The 27,213-nt window shown below is 43.6% G+C and overlaps 2 protein-coding genes across 2 annotated transcripts in view; both read right to left on the reverse strand.

Moving 5' to 3' along the window:
- Nucleotides 1–4,373: 4,373 nt before the first annotated feature.
- RNPEPL1 (arginyl aminopeptidase like 1) lies at nt 4,374–24,679 on the reverse strand. Its single transcript, XM_088060847.1, has 11 exons — nt 23,878–24,679; nt 16,667–16,807; nt 15,866–16,017; nt 15,322–15,438; nt 13,931–14,166; nt 11,475–11,588; nt 10,321–10,433; nt 9,510–9,618; nt 7,897–8,124; nt 7,490–7,632; nt 4,374–6,802 (listed from the first exon to the last, which is right to left on the reverse strand). The coding sequence occupies exons 1-11, from the start codon at nt 24,592–24,594 to the stop codon at nt 6,530–6,532; spliced, it is 2,343 nt and encodes a 780-aa protein (XP_087916973.1). The 5' UTR covers nt 24,595–24,679; the 3' UTR covers nt 4,374–6,529.
- Nucleotides 24,680–25,899: 1,220 nt separating this feature from the next.
- The window catches only part of ABCC5 (ATP binding cassette subfamily C member 5), a 47,092-nt gene continuing 45,778 nt past the window's right edge, over nt 25,900–27,213 (reverse strand). The window contains exon 32 of the mRNA XM_014254337.2: nt 25,900–27,127. Coding sequence (XP_014109812.2) covers nt 27,119–27,127 — 9 coding nt within the window. The 3' untranslated portion in view covers nt 25,900–27,118. The remainder of the gene's footprint in view (nt 27,128–27,213) is intronic.

Raw genomic sequence — 27,213 nt, forward strand, 5'->3', positions numbered from 1 at the left:
AACGCCGGCACGCGCGGTCACGCCCAGCCCGCGCATGACGGACGGCACCGTCGACCAATCAGCGGGCGTTACGTAAGGCGCACCACGCATTGGCCCCGCCCCTCCCCAGCTGAGGGGAGCAGAGGGGTCCCCGGGAGCCGCGAGATTCCGTGGCCGGGAATACCTGCGAGAAATGGGAAACTGCCCGCGTAGCTTGAGGTACGGGATCCTACGGACGAAGGAAAATGAAACCAAAGTGTTTTCATGAAGATTTTGACAGAGAAACCCAGAGAAATTGCTGGCCCACATCGAGTGCTTTCCTGACCTAACGGCAAAGATCACATTTTTGGATAGTTTATCACCATATAGTCATCCACAGGCTGAATCGACAAAGGAGATATGTTAATCCCCATATTCTGATAGCTACTGCTGACCAGTGAAATAGAAAAAATGCCTTAAAAGTACTGCCTAGCTGAGGAACAAAAAACAGAAATGCAGAAATAAGGGCCCCATGAGGCCATCCTTCAGCACACCAAGGTTTTGGGTTTCAGGGCACACTGAAGGAGGCTGTTGTTTTTTTCACGTTTAGTCCTTTCACATCAGTGTTTCTCAAGGAGCTTAGGTGTGGTCAATAAAAAAGCTGCTGAGCCACTGTGGAAGGAGGAGGTGTTTACCGAAAAATCTGTTTTTCACACTTGTCTGTGATGATGCGTTTGAGTCTAAAGTCACCTGGTCCTTGGGTAGAGAGGTCATCTGAATGAGAGCCACAGAAAACACGGTCCTGACTGGCTTTTATCAGACATGAATGCAGAAATCCTCCCCCCTCAAGCCAGCCTTAGCAGATGGAAATGCTCTCAGGTAACTGCAGCAGCTGTCTGCCCCCCGACATTTGGAAATAGGTTCTGTGCCTCTTCGTCATGCCCTTTCTACAGGCACAAGGCTTCTCCCCTGCATACTACAAATTTAATCAACAAACAAGGCTTTTCACATGGGAGTTTTGACCCTTTTGGGAGCAGAGGAAACATTGCTGGCAGTAAGAATAACCCTCTTGTCCACAGCTCATGAGAGGGAAGCTGCAGCTGCGCGGCTGCGAGTGAGCGACACAGGAGAGCTCTGTTGGGGGAGGGAAAGGGGAAAAAAAGGCCTCTGTGTCAGGAACAGTGAGGCTCTGATCTGTGTGATTTCACCCCTGCATTCTTTAGGAAACAGCGATCACACAACTGCATAAATTCCATTAGAGGATCGAGTCTAGAAAGCAGGATAAATGTTGAGCTCTAACTGTAAATACAAGAGGTCCAGCCTGCAACAGTTAATTAGTTAAATACCTGTTTATTTATGAAGGTATTAGAAGAATGAAAGAGATAGATATTATCTTGGTCCCTCAGATATGTGACATGCTTTCCCTGTCACTGCAAGGTTGGAAAGGGGCAAATTAATACAGTATGCAATTGATTATTTTTTTTCTGTTAACCAGAAACTTTGGAATGAAAGCAGCAGAGAACTTTCCCTGTTGCCACTTAGCAATCCTTCTGGATTAAGCTGTTCCTGAAGACAAAATGCAGGTCTATTTAGACAGAATGTCCTGAAGATATATTTTAAGACAAAATTATATTTGCCTGTTTGTCAACCTATTTCTCAGTCCACTTTAACATAGGTGCTTCATTTTTCCTTGGAAAGGAGGAAAGAATACTGAGAGGTTGAGTCCCATTGCTATAGAAATTTAAAAGGGATTTGTGTCCAGCTAAATTATCAGCCCATTTCCATGTGAATGAAGTTGATCTTTTAGAACAGTGTTTGATATTTTCATGTTTGCCAGTTTTGGGGTTTCATCAATCCCATGTTTCCTTTTGTCTCCAACTCCCACTGGTTCATGGACAAGCAGATGAATAAAAGTAATTGAGCAGCAGTGGCTGGGCCCAATATGTGTGTTTGTTTCTGCAAATTTGGATGCATGGAAGCTGTTCACAAGGGAGCTCTTCCAATTCTCTGAATCCTGATACCAGGATTAGGAAGGCAGAAGCAATACTCAGCTGACAGTGATCAGAGCTGTATCAAAGGAACACCATCGAGTGTCTCTTTGCTTAAGTGAGACTTTGGAGTGGGTATTTGGGGTTATAGACCTCTCTCATTACATTAGGTACGCACAGAGGTAGAGCACAGCTCCAAATTTCCAGTCTGGCTGCCACAGCACACAAGATAGTGCATCTCAGTGAATATGATTTTGGAAAAGGGTCTAATGCTCTGCAAACCCCACTAATGCCATTTCATTTTTAGAGAAATGCTTGTCTCCAGTATATTAGAACACCTTCCTTGTTGGACACAGAGCATATAATGTTCAACATAATCATAATTCTCTGGACAAGGAATGAGAGGTCTAAGACGTAAGTTTTCCAGTGCAAAAGATACATTCAGGAAGAGAACTGAAGGGAAGTGTTCACACAGGCTCAATAATTTATTGCAACTAGCTAGTATCCCTCTGTATAGAGTGAAAAGTCACCTCCAGAATAGTTTTTCTACCCTCCTTTATCTTTAAAAGGTTCTCATGTCCAGGTAAGACATATACTAACAGGTGCCCAAATTACTACTATTATTAATGGAAAAAACAGGATGAATGGGCAGTATCAATAAAAAATTATTTTAAAGTTGATGTGGAATATACAGCAGCAATTGAGGTAATTTTTGAGAAACAATGTGCAATTTCCACTTTAAAAGGATATTGAAACACCATGCTCCACCCAAGCAAAATCAGTACATGAAGCTGTGGAAGATAGCTTGCAACAAGAGACCAATCAAGCTGTTGTCTTTAAGAATTAAAAAGTACTTACATGAGAAAGAGGTAAGTAATTTATAGGTAAGTAATTTAACTTTCACAAACAAAGCAGTAGTTTCCAGAGCTGGAAGATAAAAGTAGACAAATCCAAAGTAGACATTAGGTATGCATTTCAGGAGTGCATGTAATCAACAGCTAAACCAGTTTACTTGGGGCTTCAACAAAATCAGTGGCAAACTGTGTCCTCACAACTGACAAAAATTCTGTGTCTCAGAGGACAGTGGCTCAATAAATCTCACACAGTGATTTCTAGTATGGTTTCTCTTAAACACCAAGTCTGATACTGTGGTCAAAGTGTCTTTCAGCTTTTATCAATCTATAGTAAAAAGTGTGAAAAGAAGTGTGGTGTGATTTTAGTGTGTTGACTGTACTGTGTTGTTCTGTCTTTGGACAAACAGGGAAAGCAGACTGAAGAAGTGTACTTGACCTAAGTGAATTATGCAGCTTATGAGCTTAGATGTACAGAAGGTCCTGTGTTATCTGAAAAAGGCAATGGCCAAGGTCACTACAGTGCAAAAATATGAGTTTTGGTTGAAGCAGAATGTTTGGGATACTTGATAGAATTGTTCTTGGTTGATGGAGTTTGTGGTTAAAATGTTGCAATGTAACATGACACCAAAATTACTGATACAAGCTTAACAGAGTATACTGTAGCTAACAAGAATTATATTGAATGTATCAACCAATTCTGGCTATGAAATGCTATAAATTTAAGTCAGAAATACTCCATTTTATTAAACTGTTTGGCTCTTCAGAGCTTTTCCACAAGTGATATTTCTAGATCCTCTGTTGCCCTGCTCAAAGCTGCAATGAAATAAAGTAATAGTTTTCATTTTCAAAATAAAAATTATAACCCGATCTCTTGGCATCTGTTTGAATAAAACCAATTTGATGTCTAATCCAACTTAGATCAGAAATTAATGTACCAAAGATAAGGCAAATAGTTTCTATTTAATCACAGTGTAATTTCCCTGTCAATATGAAGTCTACTACAAATCAAGACAGCAAGTGGCCTGAAGCACTAATTTATTTTCTGTCAACAAAAGGAAGGCTTATCTCCACAAACTTGCTGCCAATTTTTTGTCTCTACAAAATAAAAAATGCACTCCTCACTCACAGAAGAAAGAGAAGTACCTGGAGGAGGATGCACAGAATACTTTCAAAAAATCTTGCTCTGTTTCCATGTTTCAGAAAACAGGTCCTAGGTAAAAAGCCATTTTGATGGTATCTCACAGAGATGAGAGCCGAAACACTCACTTATATCTTGTGTTATTTAACCAGGAAACTGTCTGTTCAGTTCAGCCAGCATTTCCTTACTCTGATGGGTGTCTATCCCAAACACAGAGCTGATCCGATACATTTCAGTCAGTTCTAGTAACAATAGATAATATTTATTTTTGATTGTTTGCTTTTGCCAGCTCTCCAGCACCTTCCTGTGCAGCTTTGAAAAAGCTTCCAAACTCCCTCTATGCTGCATCCCAGAAAAGGACAAAACAAAGACAATGCACCAAGTTAGCTCTTCCACACAGCTAGCGCAGGGACGCCAAAAAACTGCCCAAAAGGCTGAACTTGTCACAAAGCTTAGTTTAATTTGACAATCATCATAAGGCATCCATGTAAATGAAAAATTCCCATCAGGGTCACAAACATTCTCCCACTAAATAAAATGTGTTAAAACAGAGGCCCGTGATTCCAAAAAATGCTAGTGGTTCCTGGTCTCGACCAGGCTGCCACTGCTGGCAGTGGAGTCCAGGAGACACAGCACCAACAGAGACAACTCCAGAAGTGTAAAGTCAGCTTGTACAAATCTCTTTCAATAGAATAAGAAATGAAAATGAAAGAGATTTGTGTAGAAAACATCATTCTCCATCCTTTTTGGGAAAACAAAACAGAATTTAAAAGATAATCCCATTCAAGGAGCAAAGAGAAGAGCTTGGAGTTCTGAAGCCCAAAAATGCTGATAGCCCATTTTTAAAACTAGTGAAGCACTACAGAGGCCTGAGTTTATTATTGCTTTATCCCAGTTCAGCCCAGGCTAAGGCTATGGTGAAGTCCAAATTAATTTAAAGCCAGAAAATGCAGATCCAGCAACAGCACCTAAGTCCCCATCCACACATGGGTGTAAACAGATACTTCTGGTGAAGAAAAAAAAAACCCTCCCAAATTTCCTCCTCTTCCTGTCTATGCAGATCCCCATAGCAGAGCTAAAATTTGCCCTGAAGTATAAAACAATTTCTCTCTCACATCTTTGTTAGCTGAGTCTTTTCCAAATGATTTGCCTTTTGTTCATACTATCCTGGTGATGCATCAGCTCAGAGATGCTTTGTGGGAGCTCACAGAGAGCACGTATTAAAAAGTTTGTGGCACAGAGTCTAAGAACCATCACCTGTACTCTGCAATACCCCAGGACACTTTGCCCCCAGCTTCTTGAGACCAAACAGCACAGAGGGATGACAGTGTCTTCCCATCCTGCATGGCTGGCCAGTGATCCAGAGAAACAGCACGCCAGGGAAATGAAATGGCACCTTACTCCCACTGTAAGTCAGAAAACAGACTTGGATAAAGCGGGATTTAAAAGTTTCACATCAAGAAAGATGGTACTTCCCTCAGACTATTGTAGGACAGGGCAACTGCTATTCAGGCAAACATTATTCAAGGCAGTAAAATCTTAGCATGGATATTTTCATGGCTGACTTACAGGCCAAGATATGCTGGGGATCTTAAAAAAATTACAGGTCTTGTTAATTCCTCCAAAAGGACAGAATAGGAGACACACAGAGTGCATCTGATGCATATGCCACACATCCTGACACACTAGCAAAAGTTGCAGCTAAACTTGTCAAAACAGTTAAAAAGTTTTAGGTATCCAGCTAGTACCAGAACTGATGGGATTTGGGAACCTAATTTTAACTTTTTTGAAAATTCAAGCCTACACATTTCTTTATTGCTTGTCCCATTGAGTGCAAAGGGAAAACTGAGGGTAGGGTTAACTACAGAAGGATTTCAAATCCATCATAATGTTTCCCTGTTCTTTTTCATATATCTCTTAATATATATAAAGAGCATTATTATTATTATTATTACTTAGCCACCTATGGGCAGGGGGAAACAGGAGCTATTTAAAATTAGTTTCTCATTTACGCATTAGTCCCCTTCCTCTGAAATCACAATACCTCTGTCACAGGAAGGAGCATAACATGAAAACGTGTTTGCTGCCACTAACAATTCCTGAGTCTCTCCTTTACAGAACTTTAGCCCAAATATTAGGACAATGACAGCTTGACACATACACACTCCCCAGCAACATACACACAGCAAGTAGGACATGCCTCAGTGGCCTCAGACAAAAAAAAGAAAAAAAAAAAAGAAAAAATAAGAAGAAAAAGAACACCCTCCCCCCCACCAAACAACAAACCCAGAGAAATCCAGAAGAGCCTCAGGAAAGGGAATTATCCACTTTCCATGGAGAAGCAACAGCCCAGGAGTCCCTGCCCAGTAAAAACTGAATCAAAATATTCATCACACAGCTGGCGGAGATCTCTGAAACCTGGCAGTATCACACGCTGGATACTTGAAGGCACATTTGCATTGTGTTTTGGGAGAGAAATCCAGTTACAACACACTGCAGCTGCAAGGCTGAGGGAAAGGAGGCAACGCTTGGTATCTTTCCTCTGTTCCTGTCCCCATTTTCAAGCTCCATGGCTGGCATGAACTGGTGATCTAAGCAGACACGTTGACATCCCTGAGTGAAATGGCACCATTTGTGGCCTCTGAGACTTTGTCCTCAAGCACCATTGCTGGTGTGTCTGTAGTGACTGCTGTAGTGTCTATGGCAGGAAGTGGATTCAAGCCCTGGGATAAGATCTGTTGGATCGTTTTCCGCAAATTGGGGTGCAGCTGGTTTTGGGTCTGGTAAAAAATTTCTAAGGCAAAAGACTTGAGGGTGCCAGTGCAAAGGTCCTCGTAAAGTGGAATTGTGTACATCCGAGACATCTACAAAAAAGGAAAACAAGATAAAAACACTTCAATAAAAGCCAAGAAGTTCATCTCTTCTAAAGCTACACTCCAACAGCCCTGAGTAACTTCAGACTGGAGACAAACAACACATTTATTCAAAAGACAGATGAGTCTATTCTAAGTCTGATGCAAGGATTTTTATGAATGGTAATAAAAAAATAATCTGCTCTCTGAGACTGAGCTACTTCCACAAATAACAGAACTATTTTTTAAAGGCCAAATAGAAGAGGCCACACTGAGCACATGCATTAACCTTTTGCTCCAGCACAATAACAACTACTGAAAAGAATACTGAAAAGAACTCCATGAGCCCTAGCCTTGCTTGAAGTGTAAATATTCAAATAAACACATGATTTAGTAGTGCAAAAACCTGTGGTCTGGAAAAGCCAGGGCTGCTACAAAGCAATACATAAAATGCATGGGGCAGAGTTGGGACAAGGGTATTGAGTCAGGCTAGAAAAGCAGAGATTATCTGAAGGCATTTAAATTACATCTGCCCATTCCTCCCCACCACTAGCAGGTGAGCCATGCTCAGCCCCTTCGCAACACACCTGGGCTACACTTGGCCAGGAAGCAGAAGTTCCAAGGTCTTTCACGTCGCATGTCTCATGCACATGTCTCATGCACTGAGAGGTGCAGTGATTTTAATCCAGCACTTAGTACCTGGTTTTCCAAGAAGCGACGGACTTTGTAAAGGTCTGGATAATAGTCATTTCGGACTACAATCTGCAACCAGCGGATACGGATTTCTGCATTCATGGAGTCCAGCTGAGAGGAGTAACATTCCGAGAGCTTTTTTATCACCTCTGAAGAAAGCACATACACAGAGAAAGAACTATGACTATTTTGTCAATTTTGAGGGTCATCAGATAATAACAATTCATAAAATCACAGAAGCATAGAATCTGTTAGGCTGAGAAAGACTTTTGAAGATCACCTAATCTCTCTGCCATGGCCCAGGACATCAACCTGACTTTACATGAATTATAAAGTCAACCAGAGGTGGGATCTTTAGAATTCAATCAATTATTCCAGGGATAATTTTCTACTGTCCTGGTAAGAGTACTCACCATGTGGCAGTGGTGATCCATCCAGCAATCTGTCCAGGAAAAGCACAGTTTGGAACGTTCTCCATTTAGTGAGGTCAACACTGCTGGCAGCAGCAACAGAGTCCAGAGGCTCTGTGGTCCAGAGTTTGAAGAGTGTCTCCACTGGTCTGGTCAGACTGGATCCCTGAGATAAGTCTGGCTCAGCTAACGGAGGTCCTGTAGCATTGAGCCAACGTTCAAACTCCAGTCCTGGAATGAGGAGCACCAAAAATGTGGAGCAGGGAGTTCTGCAGGTGGCTTGGCTGCCTCAAAGTTCAGGACCAGTTCTAGCACAGTTAAAAGAGGTTCTAACAACAGCAACCAATAGTTATAGTGACACAACAGTCTTAGCAGCCTCACTGGGATGGAACAGCCTATGGAGCACCTGGAAGACTGCCAGCAACACCTCTCCAAACCTCACTGTGAATTTTCCAGAGCTCAACAGTATAGTAAGTACAAGAAACACATGTGCTTTTAAGGCAGCCAAGCTGACAAGTACCTATGTTCAAATTATGCTCTAATATTTGCATGTCAGCATTTCTCTCTCAGAATTTTGAGGAAGACTGACAAATACAGAGAAAACCCACTTTATAAAAAAAAAAGGAGGTGAGAGGGCTAACTAAACTTCTCCTCCCAACCAGTAAACCCAAGCAATTTATATTTATTTATGCAACTAGCAAAAAAAAAGTTTCTTCACAAGCAGCAGAGCCAGTTTTGCAGCAGAGCTCTTCCTCTTGACCTTTTACCACCTCTGTACTTTCCTAACCCTTGGCAATGCTTCCTGTTTCACACCATCTACACTAAACCTATCTTCCGCATCCCCTGAATATTAGTCAGGCAAAAATTAGCAAATTCTGTGGTTAACTCATTAGCCTACCAGTGGGCCAAATAAAACACAGAACTGCTGAGCTCATGCTGCAGCTTTTCCCACAGTAAACGCTCTCATCTACACCTCTTCACAGGCAGTTTCCTCTCCACAAAGCCTGCAGGCACACAGTATGCTTAAGAGCTGTACTCTGCCAGTCTGGTTTAAACTGACCAATGACCTCAACTGCTACTCATAGGGATGGACACATGGCAGGATAACATGAGTCTCCTTTCTTGAAGAAAATGAGATAAATAAGCACCTGGTAAGCCACAGACCTTCGACAAATCCACCAACAGCTATAAATAGGGGATATAAGGGAAAGTGAAACATACTGGAAGAGATTTTATATGTATGGGTAGGATCTAGGGGAAGTTACAGCTCCCAAAACATGTTTTCTGTTATTAAAATAGATGAAATTTCAAAGTGTGTTCACCTTTTCCCTGCATTTAAGCATGTGTAAATCTCACAAGCATACTGTCTGCAGAGTGAAAGGTGAGTTAATGAGAAAGTTAATCAAGGAACACTCAGCTAATTAATGCAAAAATTGTCAGCAATTTCAGAGGTTCTCATTCCCCAACATAGAGGCAGTAACCACAAATTCTGTCAAGAACACCTGGCTGCTGCCAAAATATTTTGTTTGCCTTAGCATTTCCCTGCATCCTTCAAGCCAGGCACAAAATTTATCATCCAGGTTTTCTACAGTGTTCACAGTTAGTAAATCTCCTACCTGCTTTGCTCTCAACACATTGCTCTTTCAGCTCTGGAAAAAAATTCAGGAAGGAATCAAGAAGATCTTGAGCCACAACGCTGGTAAATTTATACTTCTCAATGTAGGCCTAAAATAGTGAAACGTTCAAATTATGATTAGGAGCAACACAGCTTCCTTTTGATGTAGAACCACTGCATTCCACAACAGTAACAACAACAAAGTACAAACATAAGAATAGGAACAATTATTTGAAGCTTTAAAAAAAAAAAAAGAAAAATAGTCTCCCTCCTCAGCCAGTTACATAAAGAAGCACCATAACAAGAAAAAAAAAAAAAGAGTAGCTGCAAATACATTGACAGCTGAGTATCATTTCATTTTCCTTTTCCAAAACAAGGCAGTTGCTGACAATTTTCTATAGGTTTTGCAAGAGTGCTTCCAGGCACTGACCTGCCCCAATATAGTAACCCATACCCTTTGTCACCCTGGTTAAAAAAACCCAAGTTAACACTTCCTAGTAGTGAATCAAGTCACATCTTTCCAGTCACAGGCAAACTGTGCTGGAACAGCTTTCTAATTACTTGGAGCACAGAACAAGAGATAACAAATATATATTACTACTCTTTATCTGGCACTTCATAATCTCAGAAATCTTGTAGAAAGATTCATGTAGGTTGACAGACAGGCCCAAAACATTCCTCCAACTCTGACACACTTTTATTCAACTTTACCCTTAATAATTAGCCACAGTGAAAGAATCTGGAGAAAAAACTCAAACAACAAAAACAAAAAATCAGCTCTAAATATCAAGAAAACACATATTTACACTCACTCTTAGGAAGGAGTCAAAGTGTCTGGGGTCGCCACAGAGCTGGGACAAGTAGTAAACAAAGCAGTAGCCTTTCTCATAGGTGAAGAGGTTCATTAAATTACTGGGATTTACACCTGAAAGAAGACAGCATGATAAGAAACTAATGAGGAGAGTGATTTCCATCCCTTCTGAGTTATACAGACCCCTTAGAGATCACCAAGGTGAGACACAGTAACTTAATAAAACCTAAGCTTGTCGTCAGCACATTTAAGTTACTGCAGTAAGCAGTCTAAAGACACAGCCTGAAAAATAATATTTTTTTGTCAATCGTTGTAAGGTAAGTAGTAATTCCCAATGCAACAAGTCACTTCAAACTAGAGGTCACTGAAAATAGATCTGGAACTGGAAAACAAATCTTGTTTTCTTTTGTCAGTGCCAGATTCTGGGAATCACCATAGCACAAATTTTCAAAGATATCAATATAAGGTAATCACCACTTGCTCCTTTTTTGAGGCTTCCAACACATGCTTTTCCATTCCATTTGACTCCAAATTTGACCCTCTACTTACATTTTAGGTTGTTTTAAATATCATCTAGATAGAAGACTGCTTCACCCACCCAACTGTGCCCACAGAGCTAGAGAACTCTGGTTCTATCTAGGAGATAGGTAAATCTGGAGTGCAGTCATGCATCTGGCTCAGGGAATAATTGAACAGCCTCTGCACAGCTCTGCTTAGAGCAAGTACATGTTTATCTGCATGCTAAATACATACATACATGCTAAATACATATGTAGTTCTTACGAGAACACATAAGTAGAGGAACTTTGAATAGCAGAGGATTTTATGTTTCCAAATACTTCCATTTTAAAATACTTTATTTTACATACCCAGAATTTTAAACCCACATAGCTTTCAAGGCAGTTTTTCACATTCTTTCTAATCAGTAAGTCTGCTGTTACATAGAACAGTATCTGTAAAGATGAGTTATCCAACCTTGAAAAAAGCTTGAAAGCAAAGCTTCCTTACCTAGTTGTACACTGGTTTACAAACCAGTAATTTTTTTTTTCCTCACCATAAAGGATATGTAAATATTAGCCATTTTTTGTCAATATTCCATCATGAATATACAGAGGTGTATAATTTTGTGTAGAGCAGCCTCAGCCAAAACAATACCTGGCTCCAGTTTAACCTGAAGCTTGCTGACCGGGTTGTCCTCTCCAAGGAGCTTCATTTGTCTGTGAAGAGCATCAAGGCGGAATGCAGTCTCCAAACATGTGAAGGCAGCTCCTACCCCAGAAAGTAACTTGTTAGTTGTGGGAAAATAATCAGCAAAACCTGATCTGTGCAGAACTGGCACAGGGACAAAATAAAAGCCGCTGCATATATAAAAGATAGAACAGTGACACAGAATCACAGTAATGTAATGACAGAGAAACCTGAGTGCAGAACATCCTTGTAATTAGTAACGGAAGTCAGAGCTTAACCCAGTGTATTTACTCACTCTGATCATGCATCAGGCTGCACTGAAAAACAAAACAGCATGAAAACTATGCTAAAGTTTACATCCTTGACATAGTCTCATCAGTTCTTGCAAGATAAGGAGAGCAGCACTGAAAAAAATATTGTACAGGTAACTTTCAAGGAGCAATCAATTGCTACAAAAACATACAGTCACTGGTAGAATAGTAGACACAATTCCATACTCAGTGCCAAGGATATTACTAAGGAAATGTCACCTCTTGAGTGGAAAAAGAAAATAATTTGATTTGATTATTGTATTATAGTATATAATATATTATATTTTTTAAGCTTTATTTATCATCCTACCTGTTTTTTGCCCTAAGTATTTCACCTTCCTCTCATTAGGACTTTTTACAGTTGTGACTGGGTAAGCTACTCTTCTCCCTAACTGCAATGTAGAGCATTCCATGCTTTCAAACCAAACTAGCTGTATTACACTGCCAAGTCAAGAGATTTTTTTCCTATGTCCTCGCAGACATTAGAAGCTGCAGAAAATGGATTTTCATATTCAGAAGATACTTAACATCCATAACTATTAACATTTTAGCCTTCTTTGCTGAGTTTTTAACCTGAAGATAGGATTTGTTACATAGGTACATCCTCAGTCTCGATCTAATACCCGAATCCTAGGTAGCCAAATGTGAATTAAGAGCCTGGATGTATTTGGAAAACAGGAGAACCTGTATGAGCAGAGAAAAGACGTTGATGTGCCTCCCAGGGGAAAGCAAGAACTAGGATAACTAGTGTTAAGGGCAATTACTTCAAGCTACAGAGATAAGAATTAAGCAAGATCCAAGAGGAGCAGTAGTCAGTGGACTCAAATTTCTCTGAACAATACCATTGCAAAGTTGCCTGTGATGCCTGCAAAGAAGATACTCCAGAAATTACGTCAGAAATTGTAAGATTTAGATCAGAGGTTTGTCTTGGAAACAAAATAGAATGGAGAAATAGCTTACTGAAAAGTTGCACAGGGAAAGACGTTTCTTAGTTTCCCAGCAAATGCTTCTTGAAACAACCAGTTCTAGAGACCACACCAAAATCAGCAGGGATTTGTTCTATGTTGGATGGAGCAGACTATGATGATGAAGAGGTTAATATCTGCTGACCTACTCACATTACTGCCATATATAATGTGACTTAGGACAGCACTAACCACTGAGAATTACTCAACATAAAACAGCTTTCAAAGATACATAATATGCATTGTAACATCTCCATAGATGCTCGGAGCACTTCTTTTCCTAACTTGTCATCAGTTCATGTCCAAAAACAATATACATGAATAAAAACAAATGCTTTATTCTAAACATTTTTGCTGCCAAGATTTCTAGGAACTTTTCTAAGACTGTTTGCAATGGATGCTTGAGAAAACACATGGAACTGGCATTTAAGAACATAACAGGACTAGAACAAACTAGAAAACTAGAACAAACTAGAAAAGCATACATTCCCATTATCCACTTCAATAACAAACCAATTACACTTAAAAGCAAGAGGAATAATTTACTACTTATATATTATAAAGTCAGCACCATAAAACTGACCTGTGAAATTCACTGACGCAAGCAAAGGCAGGGCTTAGCTCATGATCCTGCAGGAAGCCTCCAGCACATAAACAGCTACATAAATCTGTACATTTCTTTTAGTGCTACTGCAATAATTCTTTTAACAGTAGGTAGCTGCTAACTGATCAGAATTAAAAGGACACTTGTTCAGAGAACAGTTATTTTACAAGGTAACTGTGAAAAGATTTCTTACATCTTTCTCTGAAGCATACTCTGCTCACCTTGCTCTGACATATCAGCACCTGCCTGGTACCCAACAGTAATTCCAAGTCCCCACAACATTGTGCTAACACACCTCACTCAAAGCCCCTAGTACCATATCAGGTATTGAGCCCACTAAAGCCAAGATAACGTCAAACTGAGTATGCAAGATGTTCAACACAAAGTTTGGGGCTGTGTGTGGGTGTGTGTTCCAGAAATAAAACAAAACCTAACTGAAAACCAGCTCCCTACAGACTTCTGAGCTTCCAAAGCAAATACTCTAAGCAGGTAACTCTGAGTTGTGGTAAGAAGGGGCACAAGGAGAAGTTTCTGCAGCTGTACCATAGGTCTCGGTGGTGATCCGGCGCTGCGCGTAGGTGGCCAGGCCCTCGCTCAGCCACATCTCCTCCCATGTGGCGTTGGTGACCGCGTTCCCAAACCAGCTGTGGGCAACTTCATGAATGACGTCAATGATCAAAAACTCATCGCTCTCCAGAATGGAAGAGATGATGAAGGTCAGGCATGGGTTTTCCATGGCAACAATAGGGAAGGATGGAGGAAGAAAAACAATGTCATATCTAAAATTAAGGAGAGAAGAAAGAAGAAAGGAGAAAGGAAATGAGTGAATTGCAGCTAGAAGATAGACAGTAACATTTTCTTCTTTCAGAAGACACAATAACATTTTTCTTTCTTTAGGGAATGCTCTTCTGAGACCTTCTTGTGACTTCAGGAACAAACGTTCTAGACCAGTGGTGCCTGATTCTTCTGATCAGAGGATCACAATTTCTTTTCTTGAACCTGCTTGTGTATGGACATAAAGACCTGAGTGTCTTTTGATGTGCAGCAGATGCAGCACATCCCAGAAGCATTGTTCTCCCTTCACATACACAAACTCATCAGAAGTTGTCTGTCTGAAGCCACAAAAACTGTATACACTATAAACAGTAGTGCAACAGTGTTGAGTCCCCAGAGGCTCCCAGGAAAGAGAGAGGCTAGGAAGCTGTCAATGAACAAACTGATTTCCTATACATGCAGTGTCAGCATAATAACTTTAATCTGTCTGCTTCAGAACACAACAGTAATACTTGTTTTGTTTTCTAAATTTCTTTACCAGTGATCAGCACTGGCACACTGGGCCATGCTCTCAGATTATTTCAAGCAATATTTTTAAGTCAACAACAAGGTGACCTTCCTGCTTACCTTTAGCAAAAAATAATTGGCAACCTTTGTAAACATTTTCTCCCATCCAAAGACTCAAAGTATTTTCCCAAAACCACTCTTTTATAATCCATAGTCAAGCTATTCAAGAACTATTATTGTTGGTTTGGGGGACTTGGACTCTCAATAAGTCTGTACTGAGATTTCCAGTATTCTCAGGCATGCCACAATAAATGCAGAAATAAATGAGATAAATAAAACAACCATACATTTTAAATGGTGTCCATCCCAGTGCTGGACTTGCATCACAAAACACTGTAGCATGAAAAACCCTCAATCCTCAGGAAAGATCGACTATTTAGAAACCTCCAGTTCTGCCCTGCAAACCAGCTAAAACACCGCCATGGTCCTCCCTGCCACTTGTGGAGACAAAACTCCAGAGTCTGCTGTCAACTACTATAATGCTGCCAGTTGAAATGCTAGTTTGCCCTGCTATAGGGAGAAAGCATGATCATTTCTCAATACTGTTTTATTTTGTTCCCATTGCACATTCCCAGGAGACTGACTAAACTCACCTTCCCCATATATAGGGGCCATACAGACTCTCTGCAGCAGTCAACCAGCGTTCAACAATGCCAGAAAGCTTGCTGATGGCTGTTGGCAGGAGGCAAGGCTCTGCCCACACTCTGCTCCTGTCAGAAAACAGAAAACATCAGGTGATACTTCAGCAAACTGAATTATCTCTTAGGAAAAAAAATAGCCTGACTGCTTACCACAATTCCATGTATGGTAATAGAGCAAGGAGCCCTCCCATCAGACCCAGGCCCTCCTAGACTAATGCTCCATGGAACATGGCAAGAGGTAACCAAAATTCCCTTCAACAAGGCAATGAGAAAACAGCTGTAATGACTTCAGGGGACAGTAGGCAACATTTATGAAAGAGGAACCTTGCCACAGCAGTGCCATGAATTTCTTTATACACAACTACACCTCAAACTCTCTCTGTGCTCACATGAACCCAACCGTTCCCTTATCAATGACTCAACATCTTTGCTACTTTACAGTATGAAGCACTGTACAGAGACATAAAATGCAGAATGAATTCACTGCAAATTTTACCTTGGACCTATGTCTGCATGTATGAGGTCTCCAGCCACCAGGGCCACTAGGTAGGCAGGAACTGGATATTCCATATAAAATTGATATACACCTTCCTCTTCTAGGTAGGAGCTTTGGGTGGCACTCATCAACACCTGTATGCCTGCTGGAGCCTGGAAGACCAACATCATACACATCAACTCACCAGATAATCACAGCTGAATGACTGAACCACAGATCTCTGGTTCATTTTCATCTAGGTCTGATGATGTACATTAAAAACAATCATTTACATAACACAAAATGTAAGATTTCTGTGAGGTTTTTATACCACAATCTGCCCAATCCATGAAAGCATACCAATCAAAGATATTACTCCTCCTATGTGCCAGCTGCCCCAAAAGCACCCACATATTGAATTATTTCATCTATACAAAATGCAACATTATTCGATGCTGATTTCAAAAGGCTTCAGGTTTTTTCTTTCAAAAACTGGTACAATACAATTGAGTATTATCATCACTATTGGAAGGGACCAGACAAATTCTCTCTCATATTTTCATTTCACAATTACTCTTTCAGCATTGAGTACAAGGAAGGCATGACCCAAGCATGGTAGGCAACAGAGTTACTTTTGTGGCACTATCCTGATTCTGGCCCAAGAACCAGAACTGGACCTAAAAAGTTCAGTATTCTTTATAACAGTATTTTTAGCAGGTGTAAACCACTAATGTAAACTAGTGTAAACCACGTGATGTCACTATGATTTCACAGGTTAACAGCAACTAAAAGCTCCATGAACCATTCACAGCCATCCTTTACCTTGACAGTAGCTGAGTAGGTGCATTTCACTGCAGGGGTGTCAAAGCAGGGGAAGAAGGAGCGGTTACACACCGAGTGTCCCTGTGTGAAGACGAAGGGCTTGGCATTGCCATATGTCAGCTCTGGATCCAGCCACCAGATCTGTTGAAACACAATGGGAAGAGGTGAGGGAAATGGACAACACGACAAGGATGAACTGCCAAAAACAAAACGTGAAATCAAGGGGATTGTGGGGGAGAAGCACCACCTCAGCTGCTTAGCTCCCCAGATGAACACCTGGCATAGGACACATTTCCATCTCTAACAATACATCTTTCTACTCCAGTTTATTTGCTGGGAATGCTCAGAAAAAATTCTTACTGTCTGAACACTGAGTGGTGACATGTAACATAGTGACTTCCAGCCACTCACTATTTCTGTTGTATCAATTTGCTTGGTTAATAACAAGTCCCTAACAATCATCCACACAATCTTCTTCTCAAAGTGAAGAACTTTCTTCTCTGGATATCTCCATGTTTATAACTCAGTATGAACAGGAATAGAAGGGGTCAGGTAACATAAGCTGAAAAGAAAACAACCCAAAACAAACCCAAATCCACAAACCAAAAATCCCTGAAGCTGAACAGTGTACACAACATTATCTGTGACCCTGACACTGCCCTCCTGGCTGAAGCATCAAACATTTTGACACTATGCAAAAAAGTCGGTATATGTAAGAAACATCTGGTCAAGGACACTGGAGGCCCCCTTTTACAGAATGGATAAGGAGATTCTGGGTGGTCACAAAAGAAAAGCCAACAAAACACACCACCGAGCACGTCAATTTTCAGTACCAAACAGCAAATAAATCACTAGTCAGACCCTCAGCGAATAATTAGAACAGATTAAGAATAATAAGAAAAAGTCCAATTATTTGCCTTTTGGTCTTGCTGCTTCAAAAGTTCTCTGCTTCCAACTTTGAAGTGTAGGAGCAATTTTAAATACGGATTTCCTTGTAATCCTAGAACTCTGGAGCTGAACTTTGATGGAAAATATCAAATATTGTGAAATTTGCAATAAAATTGGAACCACCGGGAGTCTTGGAATCAAGCACATGGAATAAAACTTCTGAGTCTGCTGAATTCTTAGATCAAAGCAACCAATAAATCTGAGATCAGGGAACAACAGTTAGTGCAAATACTAGTTCAGTTCTGGTCCTCAAGGGAAAGCAGCAAAACACAGAAGAGAAGTGTGGGTACTAAATCTGCTCACTTTTTAACAGCATATTACAACTCTGTCTCCTAATTAACTTTCGGAAGTTGAAGTTTTCTCTCTCTCTTTCTGTCCTATAAGGTTACTTTTTGATACCTTCTTCCCTTGCCTTTCGATCTTTTTCCTCAGATGCTAGTGTGCTCCCCTCCCAAAACATCCACTGCAGCAGCACCCCCAGGGATCCCTGAAAGGTGAGGACAGGAAACACACAGTCAGCAGTTTTCAGGTATTCCCATGGAGTCTCACACTTCTGCTGGCAAATGTTTGGGGTTTTTTAGGTGGACGGCACTACAAAATTAAAAACCTTTATCTAAAAGTAAAAATTATCTCCTGAAATTTGTTTTAAGATTATCCTCTTCTATTTCAAGCCTGCAGGGCCAGAAACAAGCTTAAAGCAGGACTTCTGAGGAGCCCTGTCTGTTCACATCCATGTGCTGCATTTCAGTGTAGCACTGCCCATAGCCCTGGGTCACAGCCCAGGGGTGTCGCCCTGAAAACTCAGCTTCTGAGCTTGCTAACATAGTTTACTAAGGACTTTCCCAGGACAGTAACTGTAAACATAGATATGTGTACATTCTTTCTGTTACATGTCTTGTGATGGGCATCTCTCATGGCCAGTGCAGGGGGAAAGTGTTATCCTGACCATCCAATCCCTGGCCATGGTAAGAAGCCTATAAATCCTGGGGGGTTTTTGTTTTTCTGGTTTTTCGTTTGTTTGGGTTTTTTTGTAATAACGAAAGGGTGAGATATCACCCTGAAATTACAGCCTTCTGATTGTATGCAGTATTGTATTTTTCTATTATTTATTTTTTGATTGTTTATAATGTTGTTAGTTTCTTTGTTCATTTTTCTTTTTTTCTTTTCTTTTTGTTAAACCAAAAAGGGTGAGATGTCACCCTGAAAACTCAGCTTCTGAGCTTGCTAACATAGTTTACTAAGGACTTTCCCAGGACAGTAACTGTAAACATAGATATGTGTACATTCTTTCTGTTGCACGTCTTGTGATGGGCATCTCTCATGGCCAGTGCAGGGGGAAAAGTGTTATCCTGACCATCCAATCCCTGGCCATGGTAAGAAGCCTATAAATCCTGGGGGGAAAAATAAACTCTGCTCTTTCTTCACCACACCTCGATCTGTGTCCATGTGATCTATTCATCTTCAGCGGTAACACAGGGGCACCTACATAGCTACAGATTTCCACTACATTTCTCATGGATATCTGCTTTTCATAGCAATGAATATCATTTCTGCAATGCCACGTTATGGAACTGGAGACAGCTGGTCCAGAAGGCATTTGGGGACATATGTCTCATTACACACCAATAACTAGTAACTTCCACCCAGAACACACATTTACAAAAAAAGGAAGGTGCTGTATTTTAATACAGGGCAGTAGTTTTCTAACGATCCAGGGAAGAGGCTCAGAAATCAAATTTCAAAGATCTGCCCCAATGCCTTTTAAAAACACTCCTCTGACCTTTGTGCTTGTATCACAAAATCTGACTTCCAATCAGTATCGCTGGCCCTGCTGAAGAGACTCATCATCTAAACAGTTTCCTTTGCTTTTTCAGATACAGAAGAGGCTAACAAAGAAAACAGAGAGATAAGGCACCACCGCACCTAAGTCGCAACACTTGAATAGGAAGGAAAAAAGGGCTGACAGATGATGTCTTTACAGCAGTGAAGTATAGGGAAGTTCTCCCTGAGCAGTGCAGGAAGGAAACATAAGCGGGAAGGGAAGGGAAATCAAGAGTTGATTCTTGTTTACAAGAAACTCCATAAATTAAGGACCACTTCTTTTCAACCAGTCCTGCTTTATTTGACATTTGGTTGAAGTTAAGTGAAGCACCAGCCCCACAAGCCAAGAAGGAAAACATTTGCAGAGGATGAAGTATTTTTTTCCCCTGTTTTCTAATGTCTGAAGCTGCACATGGCAAGCCTCTGTCTCTCTTTCCAGACGCACTTGGAACAATGATGAAAGTTATCCTGAAACAATATAAATAGATCTGTAATATAAATAGACCAGGCTATGCTGCTGGACAGAGGCAGGGCTATGGGCTGGGGAAAATGAGTATAAGCAGCATCCCAGAAAGGAGTGCAAGGCACAGGGTGCTGCTGGGGCGGATGGTGGAGCATAAGGGACAGAGCAGTATTTGGGGCCGTATCATCTACTCCACATCCAAATCCCTCCTGCACTTCCCCTTGGGAAATACACATGACATCATCATCATGTTCTTCATTTTTATCTAGCTTTTCATGTATACAGGAAAGCTATTTCACACATTAAAGCTGTTCCGTGGTGCATTTCAATTAAGAAGACCTACTGCATGATTCCTCTGCTGAACAAAGGCTTCGGGCAGCCAGGCTTTCCCCTGCCTACATACTGCAAAGAAGCTCACACTTTATAAGGCACCTGCCAAGAGCATAACTTTTATTGACTTAGATCATAATCTTTTGCCCAAATCTGGCAAATGACAAAGGCAATTAGCTAAGCCTCTTTTAATTTTAAACCTCTCCATGTTTCTACATGCATTATTGATGAAGGTCGAAGGAAGAGCTGCAAAGCCACAGCTTCTGTTCTAGGCAAACAAGCTGCTCTACCTGATGACAAAGTAAACAAAACACCTGAGATGCACAGCACGTGACAGGAGCAAGGCACCCCTGGAAAATAAGTCATTCTGTGGGGACTGAGGAATCAAGACAAATCTAAGGAATTACAGGGAAGCTCCTAGCACTGCAAAGAGGGCTGTCCTTTCTGCTAAATCCTTAAGATAAGGAAATGTTATCATTTTTTTGTACCAGAACCCAGAGAAGGATTTGCATTTAAGGAAAGAAAATAGCACTGGTGTTAAGATGTGCACTGCCAAATCAGAGGAATGACACAGTGGGCAAGAGATAGGTGTAGATTTTTTTCTCTAGGGAAGGAGAAAAGAAAATATCACACAAGAGTACTGCCAAGAAGTAAGAGATGGGGGAGAAGAAGGAGGGGAAGAACAGGATTACTGTCCCTGACACACCTGATCACTGTGTGCCTTCAGCCCACACCAGGAGAGATACATAATGATTGTGACAGCCTTGCCTCTGATGGAAACTGGTGATGTACTGAGCATATGGTTTCCTAACAGCACAGGGAGCTGGAATGCTCTGTGAAAGGCAGATTTAATCTCTCAGCTGTCTCTCAATGTCCATCAAACAACCAAAGATCTTGGCTTCTTCCTCCACACGAGAAATAATGGGACAGTCAAATAACATGTCCAGATGGCTCAAAGCAAATATATCAAGACAACAGGTTTATTTTAAACACTACTATCTCTGCTGCTGATCTTACTGCCAACACATTCACACTGCACTGTAACATGCAGTCATTGTTTTATGGGTCCCATAAGTATGCTAAAGGTCCCACAGAAAATAAACCCTGACCTAAGGAGAATAAATTCCTAGAATGGCCAAAGAAAATAGAACTTCTAGAAGAGAGAGGTCTGACACTGTAAATCTGTGCCTCACTGACAGAAAAGGCACTGCCAGAATATTTACAAGACGTGAGTATAAACCCGTTGACCCTTATACGGATATGGGTTACTCATCCCTGTTAAAGTGCAGTGCTGGGCCAAAAGACAGCAATGAGAGAGAGCACTACAATAGCACCAAACCGCTTTGGATCCAAACAAAATACTTCAGTGTGCTGAACATGAAGGGCTACAACAGGTGCTACTCGAGGACAAATATTTTGCCAGCCAAAACCTACAATAGAGAGTGAGCAAACATGGTAGGATTTGTGTCAGTGAGCATGCCTGCTTCTGCCTTCCAGTATCACTAGGGAAGGACAGTGCATGTCCCCAGTGCTGTGACCATCAATAATCTTGACATATGCCCTTGCAGCTTCATTTCAGCTGAAGCAGGACACGCTGTTAAAGGTACAATAAAGACTTCAAAAAACAGTACAAAGAATAACTAGTTAACCTCTGATCCATGGGGAGCAAGACAACGGAGGGAATGGAAGAAATGTTCTCCTCCAGCATCCACACAGGACTGCATGTGGGGCCAAGGAGACAACACATTAATACAGACGAGAATAAATGAACATCACATCAATCAGTGCCCTGAACCTTCCAGTGGTTTTCACATTCCCAAAGCCAGATCAGTATTCTAATGACAGTGAGATCATTTCTCCATAGACTCAGCAGGACAGGCTGCCTCTTTGGCAACAGGGCTGGCAAAACGCAGGGGAAAGCACAGGCTGGCTTAAAATAAAACAATTTGTTCAAGAGGAGGAAAGCACATTATCGTGTACTTGGGGAGGTGTGGCTCAGCCAGACCAGAGAACAATTACAGAGCACACAGCAATGCCAAATTAGCTTTAAAGCCTCACCATAAACAAGGCAGAGAGTGGACAAAAGAAACAGGTTTCTTCATAAACCTGGGGGAAAAAATAACAAACGGAATCTTCTGAACACACTGTGAGCTACATGGCAGAGTATTGTACAAGGAAATAGTAAAGCCAGGAATTCCATAGATGAAAAGGAACAGTATCCAAGTGGATTTGAACTTTAAAAGTGCCAGAGTCTTACTTCATTTTTGCACTTTTAGGGAAAGACTATAACATTAAAGTCACCATATGACCACAGGAAACTTCTGTCAATAAAAAACTTCATGTGGAACTCAGTATTCTGAGCAAGCCAATGTATTAAGAATACCCAGATCATTCCAAGGATGAAATTACTTTTGTCATTTTCCACGTAGTATTAAAATTAGACAGAAAAACATCCAACAAACACATTCTAATCAGCAAGACTTTCCTATCAAGAGGAAAGGCCTACTATTTACTTCCTGTGGGTTGTTTTGCAAGAAGCTTTTATGTTCAATTCCTGCTCTTGTTAAATACATTGTAAAAGTCAAATAGATCCACACATTTACTGGTTTTGAGCAGTGCAACAGCAACACCAAATCTGAGGGCTGAGGGACAATTCTTCTAGGCAAGATAGATGCAAGAAAGTTGCACGACTCTTATAAAAAAATATTTCTTTTGCGAATAGATTCATGAACCACGTGATGAAAATCACCTCAGTTTAATTTCCAACCTGAACAGACTGTACAGTAATAAAAACAACTGATGTTCCAGTGGGAACTTTGTATTTTCACCGTCATAATTTCCTAAAAACACAAGATCTGACAAGCAGCACCTAGAAGGCTGGGAATAAAGTGCTTCTAAATAACGGGAGTTTTAAAGAAGTGACAGAATTTACAAAGCATTTCACTGCTGAAGAAAGCTAATGCACAGACATGGAAACACCTCCATGGCTACAGCCAAAGGGATGTTTTGGGCCATTTCTCATCCCTTTTTTCAGCAGATAACTTGTAGGAACATGTGGAATCACCCCTGTTCCTCTCAAAGGTCCTGACCATGGCTCATTGGAACAGCAGCCTAGGTGTGCAAAGCCTTATTTTGTCAGCAGCTGGCAAAACCCCCAGGGAAACTCCTGGATTGTGGATGACATAATTTATCCTGAAGGACTGAGTCAGACTGGAGTTTGCAAATTTTCACTCTCCTCACCAACAACTGTCCTTAAAGAATGAAAAACTTTTAAATTACTAGAGTAGGGGAGGATGAATAGCCTTGGGGTCTACGTGACGGGGAAGACAGGAGGGAGAACAGCTGGTCGATACGAGCACCGCTGCTGAGTGCGAGAGGACCGAGGGGCTGGCAGTGCCGAGAGCCCGGGGACGGGACAGATGCTGCTGCCCAGCGGGCTGGCGCTGCTGGGAGATGGGGCCAGGGACAGGACCGGAGGGACTGGCAGTGAGATACCTCCCGCCGCCTTTGCTGCGGAGCCGGGGCGCTCCCCCGACGGCCACTTAGAACAAGAGCAAAGATGCGCGACAGGCGCGGGCGGCATGGGAGGGCTCTGCCAGCCGCCCCGGGACCCCGTTTCCTGCGTTACCAATCCCCACCCGGTACTCACGGCGGGGCCGTCGGCCGTGGTGTAGCGGACGATGATCTGGAAGGGCTGGTGCGGCTGGAGGGCGGCGGGCAGGGAGACGGTGAGGGATGAGCCGTAGTCGGTGAAGGGGTCCACCCTGAAGCCGAGCGGGCAGGCGGAGCAGGGCGGCTGGGCGAAGAGGGGCAGCGGCGGCGGCGGCTCGGCGGCGGCGGGCGGGGGGGCGGCGGGCGGGGCCCCCGGGGGGGCGGCGGGGGGCAGCGGCCCGGCGGCGATGCAGGGCGCCGAGAGGAAGGTGGCGGTGGCGGGCGGGCTGGCGGCGCAGGGCGGCGCGCAGGGCGGCGGCGGCGGCGGGCAGGGCGGCGGGGGCGGCGGGGCCGGGGCGGCGGCGGCCTCGGCGGGCGAGAAGGCGAAGGCGCAGGGCGCTCCTCCGGCCGCGGCACGGCGGAAAGCGGCCGAGAGGACGCGCAGCGCCGGGTGCACGTCCAGCACCAGGGCGCGGGGCTGCGGGCGCTGGGCGCAGAGCTCCAGCACCAGGCAGCCCGCCAGCGCCCGCGCCTCGGGCCGCAGCTCCAGCCCCAGGTGCAGGTGCCTCAGACTGAAGAGCTGCGAGCTGGACGCCGACGCCACGTCCGGCGGCGGCTCGGGAGGCGGCGGCGGGGCCGGCGGAGCCTCTGGCCCAGCCGCGGAGCCCTTGCGGCAGCAGCACAGGCCGGGCGGCCGCGGAGCCGGAGCCGCCATGGAGCGGCGGAGAAGGAGGAGGAGGCGGCGGCGGAGGCGGCGGCTGCTATGTGAAATCCATGGGCGGGCGGGGAGGAGGGAGGCCCCGGCGGCTGGAGCGGCCGGGGCGGGGAGGGGGGGGCGGAAAGGACCGGCCGAGAGAGCGCAGGGGCCGCGCCCGGGCAGCAGCGGCGGGCGCGCCCGCCGGGGGGCGCCGCGGGGGCGCCGGGGGGCGCTCGAGGGCGGCCCCGCCCCGCCCGCTGCGCGCGCACCCGCCCCGCCCCCGGCGCCTCAGCCCGGGCCGGGGGCAAGGCGGGCACCGGGACGGCCACGGACACCGGCAGCGCTCGGGGGAGAGCAGCGTTCACTCGTGCATTTTGCTCGTCAGTTCGTTCATTCCCTTACTCACGGGCGTGGGTATCCGCGCGTGCCGCTCTGAGCGCCGGCGGCTCCGTCCGGCCGTGCCCCTTTCACAGGTCAGCTTTTACCGGCCCACGCAGAGTTTCCCTCCTCTCCCCATAGGCCAGCCCCGGTGCCTGGTCCGGACACACCGATCCCACCTCTCCTGCTCTGGGGACGGCCATTGGCATGGCCACAATGCCCCGCTCGGATCACTCGTGTCCCCTCACAGCCAGCGCTGTTCCTAGCGCACCGCCTGAATGTCTCACTTTCACCGTCCCCCGCCCCAGCTCCACGACAAGCAGCCCCAAACCCTCCACCCCACGGCTTCCAGCAGAGCTGATTCTTGCACCCGCATCCCACCGGTACATAGTTTGGCTTCCTCACTCCTCCTGGTCACACACCCACATGGAGCTCACAGCTAACCCTACACAGCCTCCCTTCTCCCTGCACCCCATACACACCCGACCCGGTTTTTTAATCCCTTCTCTCCCAGCTGGGCTGCCCGTAGTTTCCTGCCTCCAGCTCTCACTGCAAACTGGCCCCAGAGCCCAGCTCATACATAATGTACTTTTCCCCAGAAGTCGAGGCAATCAATCACACACCCTCTACTGCTACCTTCCTAAATGGGGAAGGACAGAAACCACAAAATTATCAGCTTTGTACAAGCACTTGTTTCTCTGCATGGCAACAGCAGGAGTCAGCAAGCTGGAAGGAAGATGATGTGTGCAAGTAACTGTGATTTGCACTTCCCCCAGGCAAAGAGAAGCACGGTCTCTGCCCCATGTAATGACACCTCTCTAAGTTATTTTCACTCTAATTTTCACTGTTATGCTTTGCCTACCTCACTGCCTGATGAGGCTCCAAGGCGCATATTTTGGACAAGACAGGAACATTTCTCACATGGTTGTGGGTTTAATGAATCCATAGTGGTACATTCTAAAAGCCTCCCAAACCTTACACTAACAACTGCAGCATCTGCACCAAATTCCAGCTCAGTTTCCACTGTATCGTCACACCAGAGGCAAAAATTGTGGCCTCAGCAAATTGTGGCTGCGGTTACATGCTCAACCAAGGGTTAAACAAATCACAGTATCACCCTCCACCGACCTGAAGCTAAAGAAAACCTTTGTGTAATCACTTATATATAGTAAAACACATGCTACTGTTGCAGTAAAAATTAACAAGACAGCACTCAGGCTCTTTGGTTGCTGCGTACAGCGCTCCACACTTTCTCAGTGTTCTTTTGAACCACCTTCAAAAATAAATTTTGCGTCTGCAATAACCCCCCTTGTAACTAAGAAAAACATTTTGTCCTGCCATTTTTGCTGTCCACGTCTTCTTTTAATAAGTCAAATGTCTTGCTTTTATCCTTCTGATACCACCTCTCACACCAGCTGCCTCTTGAAAAAATTCAGCTTCCTCCAGTTTTGTTTCCAGTGATGCACTAAGCCTGTTTGACCTGGCTTTCATCTACAGGTGATGGGCAAAGCACAGCCCCAGCAACCCCAGGATCTGACCCTGCACACCTTCACCACAGAGAAGGTGAAATGTCATCAACCAGGACAACTTTAGACTCTGATTACACCAATCTAACTGCATGTTTAACTGCAGAGTAATTTTAGAAGAATCCTACCTGCACTTTGGTTGAAGTCACAAGCAAGTGTAGTGTGTCCACTCATCAGACAGATGAGATGAGCAGAAACACATTCTCTTGAAGAGGCTCTAAGCTTTTGATAATGAATCAGGATCAGCTGCACTCACTGTGTTTGGACAGAATAAGCAAAACTGACGTAATGGAAATTCCAGAGAACAATACAGTAACCAGTTATCCCAGGCAAATCTCTCTCATCTTGGGCACCTGCTGGTCTTGGGCCACAGCCTTTGCTGTAAAATGTGCTGGTTTTGGCTGGGATAGAGTGAATTTTCTTCACAGTAGCTGGTATCAAGCTGTGTTTGGGGTTGGTACTAAAAACAGCGTTGATAATTCAGAGATGTTTTATAGCTGTTGCTGAGCAGGGCTTGCACAGAGCCAAGGACATTTCTGCTCCCCACCTGACCAGCAGGGAGGCTGAGGGTGCTCAAGGAGATGGTAGTAGACACAGCAGAGACAGCTGACCACAGAGATATTCCAGACCATATGGCATTATAAAAGCTGGAGAGGAAGGAAGGAACATTCAGAATGATGGTGTTTGTTTTCCCAAATCACCATTACACACAATGGAGCTCTGCTTTCATGGA

The sequence above is a fragment of the Pseudopodoces humilis genome, chromosome 11, assembly GCF_049639895.1.
Source record: "Pseudopodoces humilis isolate 2021_Gansu_Grassland_sample_001 chromosome 11, ASM4963989v1, whole genome shotgun sequence".
Lineage (NCBI taxonomy): Eukaryota > Metazoa > Chordata > Aves > Passeriformes > Paridae > Pseudopodoces > Pseudopodoces humilis.